Source organism: Impatiens glandulifera, chromosome 3 (genome assembly GCF_907164915.1).
Source record: "Impatiens glandulifera chromosome 3, dImpGla2.1, whole genome shotgun sequence".
NCBI lineage: Eukaryota > Viridiplantae > Streptophyta > Magnoliopsida > Ericales > Balsaminaceae > Impatiens > Impatiens glandulifera.
Genome location: NC_061864.1, coordinates 2,886,435 through 2,913,682, shown reverse-complemented (window position 1 = coordinate 2,913,682; position 27,248 = coordinate 2,886,435). Strand labels below are relative to the sequence as shown.

General features: G+C 33.4%; 7 protein-coding genes and 1 long non-coding RNA gene across 9 annotated transcripts; 4 read left to right on the top strand and 4 right to left on the bottom strand.

Moving 5' to 3' along the window:
* The first annotated feature begins 1,359 nt into the window (after window positions 1-1,359).
* On the top strand, window positions 1,360-3,109 carry LOC124928772 (BURP domain-containing protein 3-like). The gene is made up of 3 exons (XM_047469020.1): window positions 1,360-1,459; window positions 1,547-1,661; window positions 1,755-3,109. Exons 1-3 carry the CDS (start codon window positions 1,415-1,417, stop codon window positions 2,924-2,926), a joined length of 1,332 nt encoding a protein of 443 aa, XP_047324976.1. The 5' UTR covers window positions 1,360-1,414; the 3' UTR covers window positions 2,927-3,109.
* An 80-nt stretch (window positions 3,110-3,189) lies between these two features.
* On the top strand, window positions 3,190-5,675 carry LOC124928771 (putative pentatricopeptide repeat-containing protein At3g15130). Its single transcript, XM_047469019.1, has one exon. It carries the CDS (start codon window positions 3,195-3,197, stop codon window positions 5,268-5,270), a length of 2,076 nt encoding a protein of 691 aa, XP_047324975.1. The 5' UTR covers window positions 3,190-3,194; the 3' UTR covers window positions 5,271-5,675.
* An 86-nt stretch (window positions 5,676-5,761) lies between these two features.
* LOC124928773 (DDT domain-containing protein DDR4) lies at window positions 5,762-8,330 on the bottom strand. The gene is made up of 10 exons (XM_047469021.1): window positions 8,068-8,330; window positions 7,853-7,963; window positions 7,566-7,652; window positions 7,436-7,473; window positions 7,256-7,337; window positions 7,016-7,119; window positions 6,775-6,925; window positions 6,582-6,674; window positions 6,367-6,484; window positions 5,762-6,036 (listed from the first exon to the last, which is right to left on the bottom strand). Exons 1-10 carry the CDS (start codon window positions 8,191-8,193, stop codon window positions 5,990-5,992), a joined length of 957 nt encoding a protein of 318 aa, XP_047324977.1. The 5' UTR covers window positions 8,194-8,330; the 3' UTR covers window positions 5,762-5,989.
* A 1,538-nt stretch (window positions 8,331-9,868) lies between these two features.
* On the top strand, window positions 9,869-10,733 carry LOC124929280 (FCS-Like Zinc finger 10-like). Its single transcript, XM_047469604.1, has 2 exons — window positions 9,869-10,506; window positions 10,604-10,733. The coding sequence occupies exons 1-2, from the start codon at window positions 9,869-9,871 to the stop codon at window positions 10,731-10,733; spliced, it is 768 nt and encodes a 255-aa protein (XP_047325560.1).
* On the bottom strand, window positions 10,356-12,242 carry LOC124929281. Of its 2 annotated transcripts, XR_007098634.1 has the most exons (4): window positions 11,880-12,239; window positions 11,385-11,579; window positions 10,579-10,977; window positions 10,356-10,458 (listed from the first exon to the last, which is right to left on the bottom strand). It is a non-coding gene; the product is annotated as an uncharacterized LOC124929281 (long non-coding RNA). The 2 variants fall into 2 exon arrangements; XR_007098633.1 differs by lacking the exon at window positions 10,356-10,458 and having other exon boundaries at window positions 10,767-10,977; window positions 11,385-11,582; window positions 11,880-12,242.
* Window positions 12,243-12,398: 156 nt separating this feature from the next.
* LOC124929279 (serine/threonine protein phosphatase 2A 57 kDa regulatory subunit B' kappa isoform-like) lies at window positions 12,399-14,808 on the top strand. Its single transcript, XM_047469603.1, has 2 exons — window positions 12,399-14,241; window positions 14,327-14,808. The coding sequence occupies exons 1-2, from the start codon at window positions 13,048-13,050 to the stop codon at window positions 14,684-14,686; spliced, it is 1,554 nt and encodes a 517-aa protein (XP_047325559.1). The 5' UTR covers window positions 12,399-13,047; the 3' UTR covers window positions 14,687-14,808.
* Window positions 14,809-14,932: 124 nt separating this feature from the next.
* On the bottom strand, window positions 14,933-16,804 carry LOC124932437 (aromatic aminotransferase ISS1-like). The gene is made up of 6 exons (XM_047473064.1): window positions 16,591-16,804; window positions 16,426-16,473; window positions 16,207-16,335; window positions 16,080-16,139; window positions 15,852-16,008; window positions 14,933-15,783 (listed from the first exon to the last, which is right to left on the bottom strand). Exons 1-6 carry the CDS (start codon window positions 16,657-16,659, stop codon window positions 15,047-15,049), a joined length of 1,200 nt encoding a protein of 399 aa, XP_047329020.1. The 5' UTR covers window positions 16,660-16,804; the 3' UTR covers window positions 14,933-15,046.
* Window positions 16,805-17,824: 1,020 nt separating this feature from the next.
* LOC124928738 (putative clathrin assembly protein At2g25430) lies at window positions 17,825-20,681 on the bottom strand. Its single transcript, XM_047468985.1, has 2 exons — window positions 20,372-20,681; window positions 17,825-20,053 (listed from the first exon to the last, which is right to left on the bottom strand). Exon 2 carries the CDS (start codon window positions 20,034-20,036, stop codon window positions 18,084-18,086), a length of 1,953 nt encoding a protein of 650 aa, XP_047324941.1. The 5' UTR covers window positions 20,037-20,053; window positions 20,372-20,681; the 3' UTR covers window positions 17,825-18,083.
* Between the last annotated feature and the right edge of the window lie 6,567 nt (window positions 20,682-27,248).

Sequence of the window (27,248 nt, the reverse complement as noted above, 5' to 3'; positions counted from 1 at the left end):
CCATATTAACAATGGGGTTCATTCCGTGTTTAATTTTGAGCGGTTACGGTTTGCATAATATTTTACTACGTTAATTTTATATAATGAGTTAACTTAAAAAATTATATTCAAGCATAGTTTTGTAATTTTCTTTTTATCTCTATCCTCTAACTGAATAAGTTGGAGAATTCTATCAAATGTATCTAGTCAAACTTACCCAATGTTTAGAAAAATTAAATAATAATAACAATTGATTTTTCCTCTTTGTACCACAATGAGATAATCAAGAAAATTAAATCAAATAACAAACAATAAAATAAAGCATACAAAGACACAATAATTATATTGTGAAAAATCCCAAATAGATAAAAGACTACGAGTAAACCTTTTAAAAGCACATTCACTATATTAAAGTGAGTTAAACCAAAGTTTTTTCTAACACCCTAAAGGTTTAGGGTATAAAGTTTTCACCCTAAAAACAATTCTTAGCGACGTGGAATTCACAAATTGAGTATCTAATAGAAATCTAAACAAAGATTATCAAAACTCTTATTATCCAACTATTACTTTTGTTTATGTTCTTTTAATTTGTTTTTTTTTTTGTTATTGTATATTTATACTTGTTTAAAAAACTTCTTTGAATTTTTAACCCATATTCTCCAAACTCATTACATTAAGAAAAAAAAATACTAGACATTTCAAAATCATTTTAAAATTTGATTTTGTTATCCATTATATATTTTAGAAATGATAAGAGGTATTTGAAGGAGGAAATAAGAAAGGAATGACCGGCATTATCTTGATTGAAAAAAATAAAAAGTGTGAGAAAATAGATAAGAGAGGAAAATTATTTATTATTTCAATCAAATAAGTTGTCCCACACTTTCAGAAATTCTCTCTCACAATCATTTCTCTTTATTTAAATACTTTATCAAAAATTAGGTCAAACACCAACTAAGTTATTTTTCTTCCTTTTAATGTTAAAATAGTATATATCTCTATATCATTTATGTATAAATAAAAATTACATAAACCCCAAATATGTCCAACCACAATTTTCATCATATCAACAACACCAATGAAAGTGAAATTATTGTTGTTTTAAGCATTCATTAAAAGGATTTGACAAAAAATTAATTAGCTGCCTACAAAAGTTGTTGATTAGTATACATATGTTATGAAAGATTTAAGATTGTAGGTGCGGTTACCCCCACAAGAGAGAGCGACATGATGCATATAGAATCAATATGGGAAGAGATCTAATAGTAGTAAGTAAGTATGGGAGCCACAAAATTATTATATTTTAATAAAAATTTATGGAGGTGCAATTGTTATTAGTAAAAAATCAAATTAATAATATATTATAAATACAGAAGAGACATACCTTCCATTTGTGTACTACATTCACAATTAAGCAACAAGTGATATCATCCTCATGGAGTTTCATCATCTCTTTCATGTCTTCTTCACCTTTCTTTTTGTGAGTTCTCATTTTCTCATGTTATGTTTTCTTTCTTTTTTTTATATTTCTCTCTCACACACATACACACATTGATATGAATTTCAGGTGATTTTAGTAGGAATTAGTCAAGCAGAGATATCATCATCCCCTCAGGGTTATTGGAATTCGGTGTTGCCAAATACTCCCATCCCAAAATCAATCAAGGATCTTCTCTATCCTGGTAATAATTCAATTTTCACTTAAAAAAAGTTCAAATTCACCAATAATAAAATCTTATTTTGACTCATGGATCCTACTCCTTGATGGTTTAAAGAATGGGCAGATGAGAAAAGCACCTCGGTTCAGGTTGGAAAGGGTGGAGTCAACGTACAGACTGGAAAGGGCGGCGGCACCAACGTCAATGTTGGCCACGGCGGTGTTGGAGTTCAAACCGGACAGCCCGGGAAAGGAACCAATGTAAACGTGGGCCACGGTGGAGTCGGAGTTCAAACCGGACAGCCCGGAAAAGGAACCAACGTCAATGTTGGCAAGGGTGGAGTGGGAGTTCAAACCGGACAGCCCGGAAAAGGAACGAATGTCAATGTTGGCAAGGGTGGAGTCGGAGTGCAAACCGGGCATCCCGGGAAAGGGACCAACGTAAACGTGGGCCACGGTGGAGTTGGAGTTCAAACTGGGAAGCCCGGAAAAGGAACCAACGTTGGTGTCGGAAAAGGAGGTGTCACCGTAAGCACAGGTCACAAAGGAAAACCCGTATACGTGAACGTAAAACCTGGCTATAATCCCTTCAATTACAGGTACGCTGCAACCGATGATCAAATCCACGACAACCCGGACGTGGCACTGTTCTTCTTGGAAAAAGACATCAGAACCGGCAAGAAGATGAACCTACAGTTCACAAAAACCACCAACGACGCAACTTTCTTACCTCGTCAAGTCGCAGACACAACCCCATTCTCATCAAACAAGCTGCCTGAAATCCTCAACCAATTCTCTGTCAAACCCGAATCAAACGAAGCCAAGATTATCAAGAAAACGATAGAAGAATGCGAAGAACCCGGGATTAAAGGAGAGGAGAAGTATTGCGCAACTTCCCTCGAATCAATGATCGACTTCACCACATCCAAGCTCGGGACAACAAGGCTCAACGCAGTCTCGACCGAAGCCGATAAGGGATCAGAATGGAAAGATGAATACGCGATCACCCAGGTTCAACAAGTGGCGAACAAAGTGGCCGTAGTTTGCCACAAGCAAAACTATGGATACGCGGTTTTCTATTGCCACAAAACCGACACCGCCAGAGCATACACCGTGGCTTTAAGGAGCGTCAAATCGGGTGCGATAGTGAAGGCGGTGGCGGTGTGCCATAAAGATACTTCGGGTTGGAATCCTAAGCATCTCGCTTTTCAAGTGTTGAAAGTTAAACCAGGGACTGTTCCCATTTGCCATTTCCTCCCCGAGGATCACATCGTTTGGGTTCCTTACTAGAAGGAAGTACTATTATAAGCAGATCGGATAGGATCGGTTTCTGTTGTTTAATATATATATAGATAATAAAAAAAAAGCATTATTAATCAGTTGTTTGAAATGAGTGAGCTTGGGTTGTGTTATAACGCCTATGAGCTATCTATCTACCAATATGTGGGAATGATTGATGCATATTATATTATATTCAAATACTTGCTTTTTTCCAATTCATCCTAGTTTATTTGAAAATCCATATTTGGTCTCTTTTTAGAAAAATCGAACAGTTTCTATGATGATAAATGAAAGGAGGCTACGAATAGCAGAGATTCTGAAGAAGTGCGGAAAGCATGGGCTAATTGATGAAGGAAGGAAAGCCCATGCAGCTGCATTCATAAATGGATATTGGTTTGAAGAGAAGATAAGCAATGACATTGTACACATGTATTCAAAATGTAGTAGAATGGACTTGGCATGCCAAGTGTTTGATAGAATGCCTAAACGAAACGTTGTTTCATGGACATTACTTATGTGTGGCTATTTGCAGCAACGGAAACCAACAGAAACCCTTTTGCTCTTACGTCGGATGCATTCCTCAGATGAGAGACCGAATGAATTCACTTTCTCCACATGTTTTAAGGCTTGTGGTCTCCTCTGTTTTCCTGAGAATGGAATGCAGATTCATGGTTTGTGCGTTAGGACTGGATTCGAGAGTTTTTCGGAAGTGGGTAATTCAATGATTGATATGTATTCAAGGTGTGACAGAATTAAGGAATCGGAACGATGTTTTAATGTTATGCCTGTTAGAACTGTCGTGAGCTGGAACGCGATGATTGCTGGCTATGCATCCTCTGACAAAGAAATGGGTGGTGATAAGGCCTTGGATTTGTTAAGGAAGATGCAACGAGAAGAGGAAATAATACCCGATGAGTTCACGTTTACGAGCAGCCTGAGAGCGTGTAACTGTGTTGGCGGAATTCGGGAAGGAAGCCAAATTCATGCTTATTTGATAAAAAGATGGTTCAATGTTTCTCTCCATGAGATAACTTCTGGTGCACTTGTTGATCTTTATGTCAAAACAGGCAACTTATCTAGTGCACACAAGGTATTTGATGAAATTCAAGAAAAGAACATTGTGTTATGGTCTAGTCTTATTCAAGGCTATGCACAACAGAGAAGCCTGGAGGAAGCCATGAATCTGTTTAGGCAGCTCAGAAAGAGTAGAACAGTGAAGGTAGATGGGTTTACTCTCTCAAGTATGATCAGTATTTTTGCTGATTTCGCTCTGGCGGAGCAAGGGAAGCAGATGCATTCTTATGCAACGAAGGTTCCTTATGGATTATGGGTATCAGTTTCGAATTCGATTGTCGACATGTATATGAAATGCGGGTTATTAGATGAAGCTGAGAAACATTTCAACGAAATGGAAGAGAAGAATCTAGTTTCTTGGACAGTTATGATCACTGGTTATGGGAAGTATGGATTTGGAAGGAAGGCGATTGATCTATTCGAGAAAATGATGTTGAATGCATTCGAGCCTGATAGAGTAACACACTTGGCTCTCCTATCAGCTTGTAGCCATTCTGGTCTCATCGAAGAAGGTAAAAAGTTCTTCTCAGAAATATCAGATAAGAAACTCGGAATGGAGCATTATGGTAGCATGTGTGATCTCCTTGGACGAGGTGGACTTCTAGAAGAAGCTAAGAAGCTGATAGAGAATATGTCGGTAAGACCTGAGGTCGGTATATGGCAATCGCTACTCAGTGCTTGTCGGGTGCATAGAAACGTGGAAATGGCGAAAGAAGTGGGTGAGACACTTCTGAGATTGGACAGTGATAATCCTGTCAATTATGTGATGATATCAAATGTATATGCTGATTGTGGCCTATGGGAAGAAAGTGAGAGATTGAGGGGATTAGCAAGAATTAAGGGTTTAAAGAAAGAAATCGGACGGAGTTGGGTAGAGATTGATAAAGTGGTTCAGTTCTTCAGCAGTGGAGACGAAACGCATCCACTCACAGAAGAAATTCACAGTTTCTTGAGAGAAATGGAGACTAGGTTAAAAGAAGAAGTTGGTTACTGTAAAGAGGTGAAATTTGCTTTGTATGATGTGGAAGAAGAGTCGAAAGCCGAGACTTTAAGGTTTCACAGCGAGAAGTTAGCGATCGGACTGGCCTTGATTCATGGAGGCTCGGGGAACAAGAAGGGAGTTATTATTAGGGTTTTCAAGAACTTGAGGGTTTGTGGGGACTGTCATGAATTCATTAAGGGTCTGTCGAAGATTTTGAAGACGGTTCTGTTGGTAAGAGATGCTAACAGGTTCCATAAGTTTGAAGATGGTAAATGTTCTTGTGGTGATTATTGGTGAAGAAACATCATATATATATATATATTACTAAACAAAATATTTTTCCAAAAGACAAAAGGGATCATTTACTGTGGTTTTACATGAAGGAGAAACATTTTTCTTCTACTTGATCATAAAAGCACCAAACCATGGTTTAAAGACAATTGTTATTTAAGGGGGAGTAATAGAAATGTATTATGAGGACATATCTTCATATGAGGACTCTTCTTCTGAATCGGGAACAACAACACTTTCAATGGCAGTATTACGGGAAGGTCTTTGCCTAAGAAGCTTCTTTGCTACAACAACATTGTTCCCTGAAAATAAGACAGTTTTTATTTGATACTCCCATGTGAATCTATATTAATTATTGTCGCATAATCAAAGATTAGTTACCTGTCTGCTTTTGACGATTTCTTGTGTTAATCCTGTTTCCACCATTGTCATTTTCTTCATCGGAAAGGCTTGAGGAAGAATTTCTATTGTTTTTCTCATCACCAGAGAAATCCTTGCAATTCTCTTTTGCATTGTCAATATCAGAGCCTGAGTTTTCCAAATCTGATGCTGCATTTGATGCGTTGTTTGTTACTTTTTTCACCTTCTGATTTCGAGTGTAAGCCTCCCTTTCACTGTGCAACGAAATCAAGCATAAAAAAACATATATGATGTAGTAGTTCCAGTTTCTGTTAGGGGAAGGGAAAAAATGTCAAAGAGACTAGAACAGTAAAAATCAATAAAACTTACTTGGTAACTTGAATAGCCTCGTTTATGGCCTTGTCATAATCATCTGCAGTAAAATGAATCCACAGATAAAATCAGTTGTTAAGCTAAATCAACTAAAATTATGTCCCTGATGTGCATCTTAGGGCATCATTCTCTGCTTCGAAGAAGCTCAATCGACTGAAATTGCTTGTCTATATTGATATCTCATCAAGACTTTGGGTCGATGATAAAAGTTTAATTGTGTTAACATCAGCTCGATATTTAAATGGTGAAAAGTAGTACGAAAAAGACAGAAGTCTTGTTCAATAGAGATTTTCTGGGGGTCTTACAATGCATATGCTTTAGCAGATATGAACCTAAACGTTGAAGTTCAAAAAACAATCGTAGAGCTTACCAAATGTATAGCTGACAGGCCTACTGACACGAGTGGAGCGAGTGCTCCTAGGATTATGAAACCCTTTGAGAAGCATTCCTTGCAGTTTCTGCTGCGATTTGGCTAACCTTTCTTTCTTCTGCTAAATCAAGAAAAGGGAAGGAAATCCCTCCCATAGATAACCTATTAGAATTAATGATCTCATTGTGTTCCAAAGAAGATTCTGGATATTTAACCTTTTCAAGTTTCTCAAGGACAGGAACAACTTCAGCTTCAATTGTCCCAAAAACAGCCATCTCCACCTTGCTTCGACTATCAGATGAATCATTCTACTTATCCAAACAGAAACAAGGTGAACGGTTTAAGATTTACTAGAAAATGTGAGTAACTGAAAAAATATTATTCTGTGACAATTGATCCAGATCTTACCACAGCTTTACGGAATTCCTCCAGGTCAGTTGCAAGTGTTTCCCAAATCCCAACTGGTGGTACAGCACTGTTCCCCTTGGTCGTTCGATTAGACTCAGAGTTCATTACTTCCTTGTATAATCTGAATCCAATGTGTTCATTTCCATCATACCTATCACCATATTGAGAATCAGCTATGACATACCTACAGAATCATATATATTCAACTTGTAGATATATAAAATAAGACAGAAAAGGGTACCAGTATGTAGTTCCATTTTCCTCTCCTATTTTATCTTTGCGGAAATAAGAAATTTCAGTCCCATCTTTTAGTGCATCATTTATAAAATGGACTGTATCATGTTGCTGCCAGCCAAAAAAAAAAATGGAATATCATTTAAACATATATGAAACGCAAAATGGAATTTATCAACAACTTTGACTGTTTTCAAATTTTAGCTCAAAGATAACATAAAGAACGTGAGAGATATTGGATGCATACATCAGCTCGAATCTCGCAAAGGGCTTTCAGAATTTGTAACCTGATCGTAGGATCAAGCTTCTTATAACTTGAAACTTCCTCCCTATCAGTGAAGAGAACCAAGTATTCAGAATATGTAAGCAGTATTCAATTAATTCTTATCAATCAGAGGAAATGCAGTTCAATTATAGTAGGATGTACCCCTTATTTACAGTTAGGGGGAGATCACCTTCAGCAACCTGCAATGAAGGCCAAAATAGCAAGAACTTTATTAGTAATAAAAAGGGGGAAATATGATACCAAAAAAGGCAAAAAATCAAGCTTTACTTACCCACGGCCACCACTCGGCTAATTTCTTACACAATACTGTTATCCAGGCATCACCCTGATTCATTGTCTTATTCACAGGTGGTATTCCCTGAAACATTAATTCATGGATTCCTTGAGTTCTATCAACTGTAGAAATTGAAAAGTTTGAAAGTCACAAAATTTGTGAACAACATGATTATATAGATGAAGATGGCGATTTTCTAACATAATACGGTTATCCAAACTTATTTAGGTCATTCTGGGCTCATCTAGTAAAGTCCCCATTTCTGAAAAACATAACACAAATACCTTCAAAAGTGTTTTGTGAATCTTAGCAAGTAAATCGTTGGGTTCAATAAGAGCCGACTCGATTTCTTCAGCAGAAAACGTTGTTTCCATATCAATCTGCGGTTCAAACACCTAACAACAAGCAAGACAAGCACGCTGATTCAAATTATTCATAACCATACGTTGATCGTGAATGATGAATCTATGAAAATGTGATCAATGTGCCAAAATGTTACCTGAAAAAAATTGAGAACGGAAGCCAACTCCCATCGTCCACGGAGCTTACGCAGAGCCGTCTCCCTATCTTCAGATGGCGACACAGCGATTTCCACCGTCTCATTTTCGTCTCCATCTTTAGCCATTGGTCTAGAAATACGTGAATGAAAATGGAGGAAGGAAGGAAGGAAGGAAGAAAGGTGAAACCTAGAAGAAGAACGGTGGAAGGACAAAGAGAGAGAGAGAGACGCCGCAGAGGCTATAGAGAGAGTAGTAAGAACTTGTGAATGCTGCTTGGAAGTTAAAGGGGGACGTTTAGATGCTTTCCCGCCTAAAAATTGCTTTATTTTTCATTTTTTTATCACAAAATTTACATTTTTTTTTTATTTTATTCATTGTAACATTACTTCTTTTGGTCATTTTCCATTTTATTAAAGTTTTTGTTTGGAAACACAATGAAATATGTAAATATACCTACTAGATCATCATTTATGAAAATTATAAACTTTTAGCGTATTTCTCGCGAAATGAAAACTTTAACGTATAGAATAAAAAATATTAGCGTGTTTTTCGTCAAAAGAAAAACTTTACCTTATAGAATAAAAAAATTTAGTGTGCTTTTCGTCAAAATAAAAACTTTAACGTATAAAATAAAAAAAATTACCGTGTTTTTCGTAAAAAAGAAAAACTTTAACGTATAGACTAAAAACATTTAGCTTATTTTTCATAAATGAAAAATGTTTAAGTATAAAATAAAAACTTTTCCGTATTTTCCTCGTAAGAAAAAACTTTAACGTATGAATTAAAAAAAAATCCGCATTTTTCGCGAAAGTATAAATTGAAAACTTTAACGCATTCTTTTTCAAAAAAAGCTTATAGCAATCTAACTTAAGAAAGTAAAGAATGCGAAAATGAATTATTTACATAAATAAATTATCAAAAGATATACTATTTAATATTTTTAAAAGAAAATATAATTCTTGTATTTAACTTAATAATTTAAATAATATTATAGAAATATGATAATTTTAGTAATACAAAGCCTTGTTGATATAGAATTATTTGTGTAGAAGTTTTTCTTAAAGTTATTTGAGGGTTTAAAGAATAGGAATAATTTGGATATTGTTTGTAAAAATATTATAAATTATTAACATTTGGTTTTGTTTGGATTTGATTATATTGTTCTGTTTTTAGCCATTATCTTACTATAATATAAATATTTTATTTTAGATATATATATATTAATAAAAATGATTTTCAAACTAGATTTTGTGATAATGAGAACTTGTATAGCTAGTCATCATTAGCATTAATATAAAACAATATTGGATTTTTCTAGAAGAAAACAAATATCAAAATAACAAATAAAAAGGTTAAAATAATTTATAATAATGGTAAAATAAGTTTGGGATTGGTTTGTTTCAGAGTTTTACAGAAGGGACTGGGGAAGCAGAAAACGTGTGAAGACCAATATATGACCACAAACTACTGTGCCTGGCTTGGCCTGCCTCATATAGAAAGAGAAAGAAAAGATGAGTATTTGAGAAGCAGCCTCTTTCCCTTTTATTTATTTCTTTCTTTCTTCTCTGATTTTGATGCATGTACAAAGGCAACAGGAGTAGTGCCCAAGTTTCACACACTATATATAAGAGACTGAGAGATCACCATTCATCCATCCATCCATCATCGTCTCTCTCAATCAGAAAACACCAGCAGCAGCAACAGGAGGACGAGGTAAGCCAATCTTCATTTCTCAAACCATGGTTGCAAATCCAATTCAAATCTGGGTTTTTTTTATTCATTTTCTAGAATAGAATCATCATGCTCATGAGGAAGAGAAGCACTTCAAATCGGAAAGCCCTACTCAATATGGCTCTCATCAAACCAGAATCTTATTTCTTCACCTTTGTAACAACAGCTTTCAATTCTGAATCTCACCATTCACTAACAAGCCCAACTTTCCCATTGGATTTCAAACCTCTTCTCCTCAACTTCTTTACATCATCATCACCATCGAAACCATCATCATCATCATCATCATCATCTAATCAAGTTCAACATCAAAATCACAAGACATGGGAGGATTATTCCAACAAAGTAGGCCTAAGCATCATACATTCCCTCCAAGATAATGATGATGATTGTGCCAATCAGCAGCACTCAATGGTCCTTCAGTCTAGGAGGATAATAAGAGACTCCTCTCACCTCCAAAGTTCTAAAACATCATCATCATCATCATTACCTGATAACTCTATTAATGTCCTTCAACTTAGCGAGATTCAGCTCTCTGAGGATTATACTTGTGTTACAAGAAAAAACGGTCCCAACCCCAAAGTAACACATATTTTCAATGACTGTATTTTACAATTCTCCCAAAACCATACTTTACCAAATGACTTCTTGAGTTTCTGCTACACTTGCCAAAAGAAGCTGGAGGGTGAGGACATTTATATGTACAGGTCTGTTTTCTTCTTTTTTTATTAATCTATCTATCTATCTATCCCTATATAAATAAAAAGAGGATTTCTTACTGAAGATGATGATGATGTCTTGCAGAGGGGAGAAAGCATTTTGCAGCTGCGAATGCCGATCAGAGGAAATCTACATTGAAGAAGAAAAGGAGGCCTTGGAGATAAATGGCAATAACTCTCCTCAGAACTCTGACAACAAGCTGAGTGATATCTAAGAAATGACTAAACCCACTATGTTTATTGCTCCATTATTGTTATTATAAAAAGATCTTGAATGTTACTTGTTCCATCTAACCATACTCATGAATGTTGAGATGGGTTATTAAAGAAAGAAAGAAAGAAAGAAAGATGTTCACCTGTTTAAGAACTGGTTCGTGTGCATTGTTTGATGATGCTATGTCTGTTCATTTTGCTGAGGCTCGTGGTCATCTCTCTCTTTCCTTCATGGGCTTGTGGATTCTGCGATTATGTTTTGTTAATTTTTCTTAGTTCTTAATGAGATATCGCAACCAATATTGAATATGATTGGTAGGTAGGAGGACCACATACATGCAAGCTCCTATGAACTTTGTCAGGTTATTTTGATGAAGATAAAAAAAAAAAGCTTATAATCATTTCTATTGTTCCTTTTTAAAGTTCCAATCTGCAAAAGAAATATACAATACAAACTAACCTAGATCTGCTTATGATGGTCTACCACATGCAGCTACTATCACACAACATTAATATACAAAGCTTGGAACAAGGAAAATACATATAAATGGTTTTCCTTTCTAATTTTTACTAGTTTTGAAGTATGAATTGGGATTTTACCTGATCTAGCTGCTACTCTGAAATGGGAAAATAAATATACTTGCAAATTTTACCTTTTACTTTCACCCAAAGCAGAAGAAGAATAACCGCAGCATTGTGGTTTAAGGAAGATGTTCCTTCCTGCTCTCATTGTTTCAATTTCATTTAACAGTCTGTTCAAAATGGGCACAAACGACACCTGCTTCACTTTGTCTATCAAATTCTTAACCAGGAATGTTTGATCTTCTTACATAATATAGGAGAAGTAGCTGCTGCCATATTAAGGTGATGAAAAGTCCAGTTAAACCAAATAGGATCATGGGGGAACACATGTAAAATGATAGAATGAAAAAGGTTGGTACAGAAAGGTCATCCAGATATAGATGCATTAACATATAATTAAGGCAATTGGAATCATTTGGAAACATTTTGTATCCAGGTTCAGATCCTGTTAATAAACCGAACAGATTCTAACCATCCAATTGCGACAAAACCACATCACTACATGAGAACGAAGACTAAATAAAATAATTACACATTGTTAATGGAATTAATTAGTAAATACTTACGAAGGAAGACTTGTAGCAACGTAAGCTCGATTAGTCCCGTCAACATCGAATACAAAGAGAAGCCAGACCAGACGAATATTATCTACATATAGAAAATTGTAGAGAAACAGAGCGACAAATGTCTGTTTATCATGTGAAAGAGAGAGAGATCTGAGAAGGTCACTATCCGCAGAGTCCAAACTTACATGATATAATCGGTGAAGACGAGTGAGCGAAAGAAAGAAACTATTTGATCAGATGATTCGAAAACCTAATCATATGGCTGGCTGGCTGGATTGAAGGAGAAGAAGAGACGGTTTAATTACATCTCCCCTAGTTCCAAGTTTTACTCCTCTGTGTAGGTCCCTACAATAATTTCTATCTTCTCCTTTTCCTTCTTCAAAACTACTACTACTGCTGGGCCCCGCTATTTTCCCTGCCATCCCTTAATTTCTAAGTTATTATATGTTTTATATTTTCCTTAATTTAGTATTTTATTTATTAATTATTGATTTTCATCAGAAATGAACTGCACCACCGGAAACAACGATCGAGGAAAAATCTCTGAATATTGATCGGCGAAATTATTCAAGGAGAGATGATCTGCGTAGATAATAAATGAATATTGACAACGGCTACAATAATAATAATATTTATAATATATGATGATGATCAATTGGAGAAGATGATATATATATATATATTCAGATCTATACCACTTTCGTTAGCTCCGATGCCGGCCCACCACCTCTTTCTCTCTCTATCTATCTATACACCTCTATCATTATTATTATTGCTCCTTTTCTCATTCTCTCTCTCTCTAGGTTCCTTTGAGTTTTTTCCTTCTTCTTCTTCTGGTCTTCCGAAATAATCTAAGGAAGCCGCTTTCATCTGGATTGAGTGCGGTCGGGCGGGTTCAATTTTCTGATGAATGGGACGATTTCTTTCGTCATTCATCTTCCAGGATATTATTGTTGTTGTTGTTGTTTTTATGCACTAGTTTCAGATCTGGTCTCGGCTAACAGGACATCAGGACATCGAATCTCAGCGCATTCAAGGAATAATTAATATGCTTGCATTTGATGATCCGGAGAAATCGCCATCAGATATTTGAATCTCACCGGAAATGATGACAGGGCTCTAGGGTTTTGGGAGTTACAATTTGAAAGAAGAAACCGCATTGTTCGAAATGTTGAAACAATTTCTGAGCAAAATCCCTGGGAAATCGTCAAAAGCCGACTCAATTGGTTCACCCAGAAGAGAAACCAACCAGATTTCGTCTTCTCGCGGCGGCCAGGCTGCTTCCAATTTGCAGCGAACCACGAGTGGTACGGTGTTTTCGTCGCGAACGGCGGCAGCAGCAGCAAATGCAGTGAAACGGACACCAAGTGGTACTGTCTTCCCATCCAGCGTCGTCGCCGGAGTTGAGCCTCTGTTATCATTTAAAGATGTGCCCAGTTCGGAAAGAAACAATCTTCTCATCAGTAAGCTAAGCTTCTGTTCTATAGTTTTTGATTTCAATGATCCAACCAAATGCATACAAGAGAAAGAACTAAAACGTGCAACTCTCATAGATCTAGTTGATTTCGTTGCTTCCACTCCTCCTAATAAATTCACAGAGCAAGCAATCATGTCGTTGTGTAAAATGTGTGCAAATAATCTCTTTAGGGCATTCCCTCCCAACCTTCGCTCTACCTCCTCCTCAAGGGGCAATGAGGTCGACGATGATGAACCCATGTTTGATCCTGCTTGGTCCCATTTACAATTGGTTTATGAGCTTTTGTTAAAGTTCGTTACTTCGCCTTCTCTAGAAGCAAAGGTTGCTAAGAAGTATTTGAATCATTCCTTCATCTCCAAACTGCTCGACCTTTTCGATTCCGAGGATCTAAGAGAGAGAGAGTGCTTAAAAACAATACTCCACAGACTTTACGGGAAGTTCATGGTCCACAGGCCTTTCATCAGGAAGAGTATGAGCAATGTGTTCTATCGTTTCGTCTTTGAGACAGAGAGGCATTATGGGATTCCAGAACTTCTTGAGATTTTCGGGAGTGTGATAAGTGGATTCGCAGTGCCTTTAAAGGAGGAACACAAGATGTTTTTATCTAGAGCATTGATTCCTTTGCATAAGCCGAAATCTCTAGGGATCTACTTTCAACAGTTGTCTTATTGTGTTTCGCAGTTCATTGAAAAGGAACCGAAGCTGGCGAGCATTGTGATAAGGGGATTGTTGAAACACTGGCCGATTACAAATAGCCAGAAGGAGGTTTTGTTCTTGGGTGAGATTGAAGAAATTTTGGAAGTTATTAGTATGGGAGAGTTTCAAAAGGTAATGGCCCCATTGTTCTGGAGGATTGGTTGCTGCATTAACAGTTGCCATTTTCAGGTACTTTTTGTCAATATTTCAATTACCTACACTCCTCCTATTTAGTATTTAGACCTTACCAGTGACATTTTGTATGATGATTTAGGTGGCGGAAAGAGCTCTTTTCTTCTGGAACAACGATCAAATTCTGAACCTGATTGCACACAATCGACACGTAATCTTGCCAATCATATTCCCTTTTCTGGAGAGAAACACTAAAGATCATTGGAACGAATCGGTTCACAACTTTACACTGAGTCTGAGAAAGATGTTCATTGAAATGGACGACGCACTATTCATGGACTGCGAAGCCCATTTCAGAGATGAACAAGAGAAGATAAGTTTGGAAGAAGAGCAAAGGAAGGAGAAGTGGGAGTGTCTAGAGAATATGGCCAGTTTGAAACCAGTAACTGGTAAAATCGCCGTTCTGGTCACTCCATTTGCAAGTTCCATAACATTAAGTTAATCTGGAATTTGCTTCTTTTTTTCATTTTTCTGTTGTCGTTGTAAGTTGTAACCTTTCAAATTGTTCCTCGCAATTTCTATATCATAAGTTTAGTTTAATTCCTAATTTCTAGGACTTACTTACTCACATTTGCATGCTTTCTTGAAGTTACCTTTTAGTTATGATAAAGGATAAATCAATATATTAGATTCCGATACAAGGTCTAACCTAATTCAGAATGGCTAGCACAACTCGCCACAGTTCGATAACCCCATTCAAATCAGGGTGGGTTTGATTTTACAATCAAACCTGAATCTTGGTACAAGTTACTTGTAATGGCATAAATTAATGAAAAGAAACACATGAAAAATTGACCTTTAGTCAAGAACAAGGGGCATGGATGCCATCTCTGAGTAGTTCCTCAACTCCTTTCTTGAGTCTTGTTGCAGCATGAACACAGTCATCTTCTGTCAACATTCCATACGTTATCCTTACACAACCTTTTACGCCGCAAGCACTTCCGGGTAGGAGCAACAAACCGTGTCTCTTAGCAAACCAGCAAACAACTTCAAAGTCCTCCGAACAGTTTTCCGGCAGTTTCACCCACAAGAAAATCGCCCCCTCTCCGCCTTTCACCGCATCCTTTCCGAGACCCGACAGAGCGTCGATCACCAGATTCTTGTTTCTACACAGGATTTCGACTCGGCGACTCACCCATTCTCGTCCAGCTTTCAAACAGAGGAGCGCGATTTTCTGCGACATGATAGAAGCGCAAATTGCTACGTTGTCTTGCGTCTTGAGTAGCTGTGTTCTGAGTCCTTCTGCCTCAGATGAGTAAGCTATGTAACCTACTCTCCATCCCATCATGCCGTAGGCTTTGGAGAAGGAGAAGAGATTGATAACATGGTTACCTTCAACGCACGAATGCTGGAAACCTCCATATACGAAGTATTCATATGCATTGTCTACAACAAGCCAAGTCTCGGCTTTCTCGCAGATCTCCGAGATTCTGTTGAGTAGAGTTTGCGGGATGCAGACGCCTGACGGGTTCCCTGGATTGACGATGGAGACGAGCTTGGGGACCGGTTTGGTGGTTGCTAGAGTCTTCTCTAACCATTCTATTAAGGTTATAATTGATTAGATTAATAGTTAAGAGATAAAAGAAAGATGTGGAAATATTAACTACCTATATCTGGAAGAAGGGTTGCAGAATGAGAGGGACCGACAAGTATGGTGTTGATGGCAGTCATATTGAATGTCATATAGGCGTTAAAGAAGTATGGTGCAAATAAGACCACGGAGTCATTTACATCACATAATGCAAGAACCAGATTCAAGAATCCCTGTCAAATATGAATTTGAGCAATGCAAACAGAAGAGATGAAGGATTTTGAAGAAACATTTATAATTATACCTGGTTTGATCCAGCTGTAACCATGACCAAGGATTTAGAAAGCTTGTTTTCCTCTTGAATCTGCAGAATTCATATATAGATTATTATTATTATTATAAGATGAAATAATGTGAATGAGATTGATTACCTTGTTATTTAATGCATGTATTAACTCGGGAAGACCTTCATGAGTACCGTATCGACTCGTTGATGACTCGAATGCCAATTGTTTAACATTCTCCAAGGCTTGCTCAGGTGGTTGCCAGTAAACTGCACCCTGAGAGAGAGATTTGAAAAGAAACTAGCTATAATGGAAAGAGTGATTTGAAGCAGCAATTAAGAAGAAGAAGAAAGTAATTAATTAAACCTGGCCAAGAGGCATCGCATCTTTAACGGTCTTACTGAGCTCAGCTAACTGCAAAATCAAAACAAAAACAGTAGTGTTGGATAATCAAAGTTGATGTTGAGCACAGATACTTAGAGACTTAACCTGATCTGATCGGAGGAGATGATTGAATATTACGAATCGTACCTTAACCATAACTGGAACATCGGTTTGCAGTATTCGGCTTGAAAGTTTCTCATACGAGCCCATGGTCATGTATGTAACACTCCTCGTCGTCGTCCCCTTTTGCAGCAGCTATATATAAAGATGAAGATGAAGATGAGGTGTTTGTTTGTTGAAATGTCGATCTAACTATACTGTTGCTCCACTCCACTCCCCAACCAACTATAATGGAAGAAAGAAAAGAAAAGAAAGCGGTTTCTACAATAATTCCTTCATCAATAATTAACTAACATTACAGCAGACTACAGATCTCATGAATTGTAAGTCAATTACTACAATACCCCTCCTCTTACATTTTAATATCAGTGAGATATTTACATCTAAAATCAATAACTTATTTATTATTTTACTTTTTATTATTTAAATTCATAATTTTTTTTTTAATTAATTAAAATCAATGTAAACAAATTTTAACATAAAAAATAAAACTCTAGCAGACATCCCACGTTATGATATCACATTCTCCCTTCAAATCAATATTATTTTCACTCATTTAAATAATTAATTAAAATTTAAGGTTTATATATATATTCACAAAATTACTGCATGGATTGTGAACTTTTTTTTAAACTGATATTGAATAGGTGATTATTATTTTATTTTTTTATTTTTTTTTATGAAAAATCTTAAAAGATATTTATATATATAAATAAAATAAAAAATAATAATTTTAAATAAAAAGTATTTTAGTATGATAAATGATTTGGGGGACAGAATTTAATATGGATGACATGGGGCTGGCAATCTAATATGGAAAAAAATAAATAATAAATATTTTCTCTCTTCCCCTTTTATTTTTTTTCAATTAGTTGATATGGTGACTAAATAATAAATATTTTCTCTTTTCCCTTTTATTTTTTTTTCAATTAGTTGATATGGTGACACATGTGGTTCCCTTTTTAATTGAAAATTTGATTTTGTTTTAAATTTTAAAATAGATAAAAAAAGAAAGGCCCATAATTGCCATAAATAAGACTTAAAGAATACAACTTCGACGGGACGTTTGGTTTGATTGATAGGTATAATTACAAATGTGATCAATAAAAAAATAGGACATATGGACAGGATCTCTCAATCAGGAAGAGATGTGATAGTAAGTACCGTTTTTATTAGCATTACAAACCAAAAGCCATTATTAGATCTTAAAAATTATATATATATATATATATGCAACACAAAATCTATCACTCAAAATAAATAATACAAAACAACATACAGTATAGCTCATATAATTATTAACAATGATAATATCATTTCCAGTAAGTAATGTAAAATGGCTAACAAATCCATTCATTCAGTCGGTCAGTCCGTCCTCCATTCCCACAATCGTCATAAACCAACATCATATGGAAATGAAACCCATATTTATAACAACACATTCAAAATACAGTAGATGATACCCCCGCAACCAACACACTATTTATTATATAGCAAAATGATAACAACAACAATAATAATCAGTAAGGGTTTGAATAATAGTACCCGGCTGGCGGCATTCCCATCCCACCATTTCCTGGCGGCATTCCGTAAGGCATCATGGGCGGAACACCACCGACACCAGGGCCATAGTATCCGGGACCTCCGGCCTTGTTCAAACTCGTCTGCCCTTGCATTCCTTCTCTAGCATATTGATTCCATACCATCTGTTCCTGAGCAAGCATCTGCTGTTTCTTCTCCATATCCGACATCTGAACATACGAAGGAGGCAGAAAATTAAGTGAAGCTGCAAATGGATCCTGTCCCACCACCACCGTTGTCTGTCCTGTTCCGTCCGGAGCAGGAAGGGCCAGCACAGGCGTACTGTTCTTCCCTGTTCCCGGCATTGCCACGCTACTAGCACTGCCACCGCTCGACTGTGCACTGCTGTTATATTGCCTCACCATTCCCTGATCATACATTCCATTCAACAACAATGGATCAAGCCCGCCTCCCATTGCTGCCTTCTGCAGTGATAGATTACTTGTTGTCTCCACCAGAGCTAATTCCCAATCCGCTTTTCCTTGTTCGGCCGCTGGATTCTGCCATGCTGACGTCACCTCAGATTCTCCATTAGATGGAAACGCCTCCCATGTTCCATTATTGTTGTTGTTACCGGCTGGCCCTGCAAACAAAGCTATTGCCAATTTATTACCTTGCTCGTCGCCTGTTATTGAATCCGCCCTTAAATCAACCAAATCCCCTGTTTCCTGTTGCTTTTGGGGCTTCGCTGGTGGCACAGGTTCAGGTGGGGGTGGACGAGAGTAGTTTTCAGGAGCTGGGAGTGCTTTAATTTCGTTCATGTCAGGCACCGGCGCCTCTTCTTCAGGAGGTGGCAGCTCTGGTTTCCTTTTCGGGCTACTCCTTGTACCTTTAGCCCTGTCTCTCACAAACTCTTCCAATGTTTCCAGAAGCTTGCTGGTTATCTTCTGCACTTCTGGGTATTCTGATGATCTTGCAAGCCCTATGTCTTTACACCAATTGTAGAAGGAAATCAGCTCGTCTATCTGTTTGGCAGCGCTTACGTAGGCATCAACTGTCTTGACGCAATCTGAGTACTCCATGTCGAAGAATCGATCAAGTAATACAGTTAGAACCTCGCAAATGTCTGCGTAGAGCTTGAAGCTTTCTTTAACCATAGGGTATAAAGCAACTAACACCATCCTGCTGTTTTTTGCTATGTTTGATGGTTTTGAAGCCAGGAACCGCTCTAACAATCGTTGAAGGTGACTCATTCTTCCTAATATTCTCTCTGGTGTCATCTCCCTCAGTGGAGTCACTACCTTTCTCTCATCTCTAGAGCCCTCCCTCACATCACCTGATGATCTAGATCGTCTCATTCCACTGTTATCGTATCCCGGTTCATCTCTGGATTCGTTGTAATCGTAATCGTTGTGTCTGTTTGGAGGTGATCTCCATCGCTCTTCTCTTGACCCATACTTTTCAATCTCTCCCCCTGTCCCGTGTACCTTCCTCTCGAAACACATCAGCTCCAGTTTTTGATCCAAGTACAACGCGAAGGTCTTTACAAATGCGGAATGATCCCACGAATTTGAGTGTGCTTCATCTCGGAAATCAGACATGTTAAGCAAACGAGTACCTCTGCGAGTTGCGTACATCATCTCTTGTTGGAAAACCGGATCCCCGTCCGACATGAGGCGCTGGATAAGCATCAAACACTTGATGGCCACGATCCAGTCACGGGTTTTCCCAAGCCGCTTCGAGATCGTGGAGACGCAGACGCTCACGTGGCCGCGGGAGTATGCCGATAGGTGGAGGATTTCACGGATGTACTTCTCCGGCGTCGGCTCGTCGTCATGGCTCATTGCCTTCACGATCGCAACTTCCAGCTCCGGCGCTATGTTGCTAGAAACTTTCGCAATTCCGATGCTAGTCTGATCCTTCACGGCACCTATAGCCTTCCGGAGAGCCATAGTTGGATTGAGAGAATCTGTGGAGAAAAATCGAACAAATTAGGTTTTCGTTGTTACTTGTTAATAATGAAATCCGATGATCAGCGATATTCGCGACTCAGGAGGAAGAATTCAATCTCAACTAAAGCATCGTCGCCACCGATTGTGAAAAAATAGATCAAATCAACTACGATCTGTATAATCATGAACGAGGTCTGTGTAGAACAATAAGATTCTATCATTTTCAAGAATGTCAAAATCTCATCTAGATCTCCACTAACATATCAAAATCCAACTAGTGTAGAACAAAATAGCATTAAAAATGAATCATAACACATTGAGAGTAGCAAGTTTACCAGGAAATAGAGGCGCGGGCGGCAGAGATTCTAGATCTGTGGAGTTTGACGAGAGAAAGAAACGGAGAATTGTCCGATTTCGTCAAAATCTAATTGAGAAATTAAAGCCTAAATCTCCGTCGGTCGGTCGGCAGAGAGAGAAATGGAAAAAATAGACAGCTGGATCTGAGATGAACGAAGAATCTTCTTGATCGGTCGGAGACTCTGAATGATCGGAAAATTCGCCGTATAAATGTGGCGGTGGACACTGGCTAGCACCTTTATATACAACAAAATGAGAAACTAACAGCCAATTAGTCTTCTTTGCAGCTTGAGAGAATCTGGAAGAAGGAGTAAAGGACGGGGTACGGAGGAAGAAGAAGGGTATAAAAGGAATTTTGAAACATGCCTAAATAAATCTATCTAATTCAATTCTTTTTATAATTATTTTGTTATACATAAATTTTTATTTGCATTATTCTAGTCAAAATGCATTGAACTTATTATATTTAATTGAGATATTTATGAAATTTGGAGGTGGTGTCGGGATTCACAGGATTCAAGACACACGGTTTCTGATGAATACGAGACAGCAAAATAAGTAAATCTTATTTGTCACACTTTTTTCTTTTTTCTTTTTTAAAAGTATTATTATATTAGTTTTATTGAAACTTATTATTCAAATAATATAATTACATGACCTGAATATTAAAATTTGAAGAATGGTTATTTAGCGTTGTCCCAATATTCACGTTTATTTAGTCATTCAATTCCAATCAACCGTTTTATTAACTTCTTTCCATTTATATAAGTTGATTTAAATGACATTGTACACTAATTTTATTTTCAGTTTGTAAGATATTAGATTGAAATCTAATTATTATTATCAAAATAAAATAACATTATACTATGTAGTATTCTTGGCTACATAATCAATTGTCACATACACGGGCGGATCTAAGTAAAAAATGTGGTGGTCTTAATTTGAAAAAGAAAAAGTGATATAACCTTAATTTTTTATTTTCTAAATTTAATTCACTATTTTATTTTTATTTTTTTTAATCTACCATTTTCATTCATATATTTTTTTTAAATAATTCATTCTGATCCTATTTTTTTTTTTTTAAATTCTCCCAACTTCATTTCCTGGATAAACATTATTTATCTTTACAAAATCATAATGTACAGATCCAATGCCATACATCTAGTAGATTTGGATCCAAATTTTGGATAGTAGAATTGTTGGTCATTGAGTTGAAATAATAATTGGGCTTTTCTTTCCTTGTAGCCCAATAAAATGGACTTTATTGGGCCTTTTCCAATACAAAACCTGTTCATTAGTTGTGTATGTTTTGTATAATAATAAGATAAGGATAAAAGTTCCTTTTAATGAATGTTACTATTGATGGTCAAAGTTAATAATAAGCACAAAAAAAGTAAAAGTCAAAAGTATGTGAAAAAACAAATGAATAAAAAGGAAAATTCTCTAAATCCATTCAATGTTAACTAGTAAAATTTAAAAAAAAAAATCATATAATTTTAAATTTACCATATTAAATTAAGATGTTAGGAGTTTGAAAATTATTTTAATTTTATATTTTATATGAGTTTACAAAAAGCAAAGTGAATTTATATTTTATAAATTTATGAATAAAATTTATTTATTTAAATAAATAAAATTATACAATTAATTTTTTTAGTGTTATTTGTTTCATATTTATTTGTATATTTAATTATATATATATATATAATATAATAATCTATAACTAAAATTCATTTAAAACAAATTCATACAAATTGGACTACTCTCAATTTGAACAATTATATTTTAAGAAAACTTGAACTTTAACTATTTTAAATAAAATTTATAAATGAAAATGATTTTAAGTAATTTAGATCAAATCAGATTATTTAATTATGTAGACAAATCTTGATTTTCAGGAGTTATTTTATATCAAAATATTATAATCATTAAAGTTGTTGTAAATGCTTCCTGAGGTTTTCAGGTTTAGTTTTAAATTAAATATTAAAAAAAATAAAAAGAAAATAAAAAGAAAATAAATGATACTAAAGTCTGAAACTGCATCTGTTGATCAATAGTTACTGATCGCCCCCACAAACCAAATAGTACTTTTATAAAAGTCTTGTTTGGGATAACAAATATATTGCTTAAGACCAATTTCATATTTTTAATAGATAATGATAAAAAAATAATTAAGAAGACTAGATGAGTTATAATTTTTTATTTAAACAAATTGAAACTCCTGGTTACTAATGTAATGAGAATAATATATATATATAGCTTAAGAGGAAGGTTAAACTCAACGAAAAAATTAACAAAAGGAAGTCCACGAATCCAACGTGTTCTTTCAAGTTGTCACCACATTCCGAAAACACTCATTTCGAATATTGAAAGGCTCATTTTGGGTCCCGAAACGGTCATTTCGGGACTAAATTTTTTTTTTTCTGAAATACCCGTTTCGGGACATTTTTAAGATTTTCTCTCTTCTACCCACATGACATGCCACGTTGATTAGTTGAATTGCTTTCGCTAATTTTTTCCGTTGTTTACAGTGTAATTTTATCATTAATACCGTTTTAAATTAAAATAATTTTAAGATATAATTATTACATAAGGTGGCTTTTGTTTGGTGGGGAAGTGAGAAAGTGAAAAATAAGCACAAAGTTTGGGGTTTGATAAAGGTACCATTTTTATTAAAGAAAAGTGAGAATTGGACACACTCATTTAGTAGTGTTTGACTGAATAAAGCAAACAAACCTTCATTTTTAGCATAAAAAGTTTTTAAGCTTAAATAAATGTCTTAAAATATTGGCACTCATTTGGCATCTTATATAAATAAGTCCCTTTCCCATTTATAATCATATTATTATGAGTAGATATATTCTTTTATTTTCAATTAATTTTATATATCTATGCCAAACAGGTCTTTAGGGGTGTGTGCAAATGGCAGCACCACCGACACTGACATGCCAGTATTTATACTTTTATTTCATTACACAAATTTAAATTTAAATTTAAAATTAAGAAAATAATTCATGTAAACGTAAATACATTATATAACTAACTCATTATATATTTATTAATTAAATATTAATATATATTTTTTTCTTTTTTATTAATTAATTAATTTTATTTTTATTTTTTATAAACTTTTTATTATTTTTATATGAATATTTATTATTAATAATTTTTCTTATATTAATATTGATTATAAATTGTTTTTAAAATATTTAGTTCCTAATAATTGAATATATCAATAACTTATTATTTCAACAATAAAATCCTTTAACACAAAAATAAATTAATTAATAATTAAAAATTAGATAATAATTACAACTTATTCATCAAACAATAAAATAATAATAATCAAATATTAAACAAAATAATATTTCTTACTATTATTATAAATTAATCAAAAATTAAATAAAATTTATTAATTTCATTTTTGTTCCTATTAAATTAAATAAGAAAAAATCTTCCCAAAATATTAAAGTAAAACACAAAATTAATAAGTTGCTAAAATTTTTAAAAAAATGCTAATTTAAGGATTAAGAGAAATAAAAACTGATAAAAAAAATGAAATAAAAAAATTAATATAAAAATAATAAAAAATTTATGAATGAAATAAATTTAAATGGTTTAATTAATGAAAAATGGTTTAAGCTAGTTTTTTTTCCTAAAATTAATATAATTAAGATTCTTGAATTAAGATATCCAGTATTTCAATTTTTATTCAAATGTTTTTCATTTGAAAATAATGACTTTTTAGAAAAAATTTAAAGTCATTTTTTTCACTTATCACCTTATTGGAAATTAATATGATTATGATTAATATTTTTAAATTTAGCACACAAATGATAACTTAAAAATTAAATTGTTTTATTTGTTGTTTTAAAAAGAAAATTTAAATATTTTAATCAATTTTATAAATAATTTATGTTTCATTCTAATAACACACTTTTGCCCTCTTTAATTTATTTTAAGCAATTATATATTCATAGGCGTTGATAAACATTTTCACATTTTTTTAATATATATTTGTACATCAAATTGTTTAAAATTATTGAAGCTTCTTCATATTTGAGTTATTTGAAGAATTAATGTCTCATTTGATTTGGAGTTAATAAGTCGTGTATGAGCGTCTGCGTAATAAGTTGCTACAATAACTTTGCATAACAAGCTTGCATATGGGTGTGTTACAATAACTTTGCGTAATAAACTCAGACAAAAAATTATAATCAAACATACGATATGCATTTAAACTCAATTTTCTCTCTACCTCCTAAGATTATAATCTCAGCGTTTTTTTTTTCTCATCATTCTTAAATATTTTTTTATTCATTCTCTCTCATCTATTTCATTATTTTCTAATTATTTTATTAATTCTCTCTCATCTATTTAATCTCTTTCTAATCATTTTATTTATTCTCTCATCTATTCCATATATTTATAATACTTTTATATATTTATATAAAATTATTCTAATAAAAAAATATACATTTAAATATATTTTTATTTATAATATATGTATAAAAAATAATATAAATAATTAAATAAAATATAAAATATAAATTTTATTTATTTATAATTATAATTTTAGAAATAAACTTAATCTTAATTAATTATGAAAAAGTACTTATTACAATTGAAATGAATCAAATGTGACAGAAATGAATGATAATTCAAACAAGGGTATCAAATAAGGGGAGAGACCTCAAAAATTAATTGACTATTGAAAGATTTGGTAGGAAATGAAAAAGTTGAAATGTAAAAAATATATATAATGACAAATTACTTTATTTATTCATATTATTTATTTTAAAATATATTAATTTTTAATTTAAGTCATTTATTAATATTTAAAATTATATATTAACAAAATTTATAAATATTAATATATTAATATAATTTATTTTTAAATATATATTATTTTTTAATTTAAATTATTTATTAATATTTAAAATTAAATTAATAAATATATATAATATTAATTATTAAATAATATTATAATTATAAAAAATAAATAAGCTGGGCTTATAAATTGAATCAAACATACTCAAGCTTAACGATTAAATAAGTTAAGATCATATCAAACGTACCTCAAAAAAATGTTGGCTTTAATAAGCTTAATCAAACTAGCCCTAAGTGATAGAAATAAATAATAATTGTGGACGAATTTTTTTTATTTTGTTTTTTTAAGGGTGATTATTTTTGATAATTTTCAAAAAATATTAATATATATAAATAAAATAAAAAATAGATAATTTAAAATAGATAATATTTTAGTATTTTGGTTAGTGAATCGAGTGATGTGAATTTAGGAATGACAATGGGGCGGTTCGGGACGGGGAATGTATTTATCATATCTGTCCCGTTTTTATTTCAGAAATTTTTTACACCATCCCCGCCCCCATTTAATTTCAGAAAATCCCTATGGAACACTGTTTATACCATTTTTAAAAAAAAAATATTATATAAACAAATTTCTTAATATAATATATTAAAAAATTATATTATTACAAATAAATAAATTTAAAGCTCTTATAAAATAAAATGAATAAATAAATATATTAATAATTTTATATATTTAAATGTATTTATAATGTTCAAGTATAATTTATAAGATATGAGTAGGACGGGGAACACAAATATAATTTGTGCCCATTCCCGGCTACCCAAACGGGACAATTCGGTTTTAGGAGAGCGAAATCGAATTCTCATCTAGGATATGATGAAGAAAAAGAGTAAAATGCCATAATTTTGTTTAAATTATTGAAATAACCCTGATGGCCGAGATTTTTTTTTCATTATACAAAGTTTGTTATTTTCAAATAATTAAAATTTAAAGTTTTAAATTATATCCTCTCCATTCTCTTACAATCAAATAAACTTTATTCAATAATGTGATGTTGACGGTTTTTTTTTTTTGTCTCATATGGAGTCCCTCAAAACTTATTTGGTTCTTGAGTTTATTATTTAAAATTCATATATCATATATCATATCTTAATCAATAATTAAAATATTTAATTTTTAATTTAATAAAATTTAAATTAAAAATTAAAAAAAAAAACATTATAATAACTGAATCAATTAAAAATCTATTTTTTTTTATTAAATATATATATATTTTTTAAATCAATAAAAATCTTAAATAGTCCATCATTGAACAAGCTTTTATCGAGGACTAAAAAATATATATAAGTATGAATAAAATAAGTATTAATATATAATAATAAAATATTTTAATTAATGGAATATATAAGAGATTTGAGTGAATGAAATTAAGTATATATATTTTTTCAAAACTTAACAAAACAAGGCCTTTTATTTTATTTTATTTTGTTTATGTTTGAATTAAATTATTATTAGTTATTTTAGATTATTGATATTTGACTAAACGACTTTATAATGAAAACAACCATTCATTAAAAAGAAAAATTAAATGAATTTGTACTAGTAGTATAAGTTAAAGACAAACTACCACTACGGGGGGCTGCCCACTCCCTTTCGCAAAAACTGACACGTATTACAGCTTAATATTCATTTTATAAATATATTATTTATTACATCTATTCATAATTTCAAAACTTTATTTTTTTTATCAAGCTAATAAGTAATGAAACAAATATTTTATTATATACATTAAAATAGAAATGAAAAGGGGAAATATTAGTATGGTCAATCTAATCATTGTGCGGACAAACAAAGTAATGAAAGGGAGTCTAATTAATTATTAACCATATTACTAATTTAAAAATTAAATTAAAAATATATAAAATTAATTCATATTTATTTTTTATTTAGGTAAAATGTTTTAAGATATAAATAGTCTTTTGTGAAATATTATTTCGATTCATTCATTATATTGATATTCG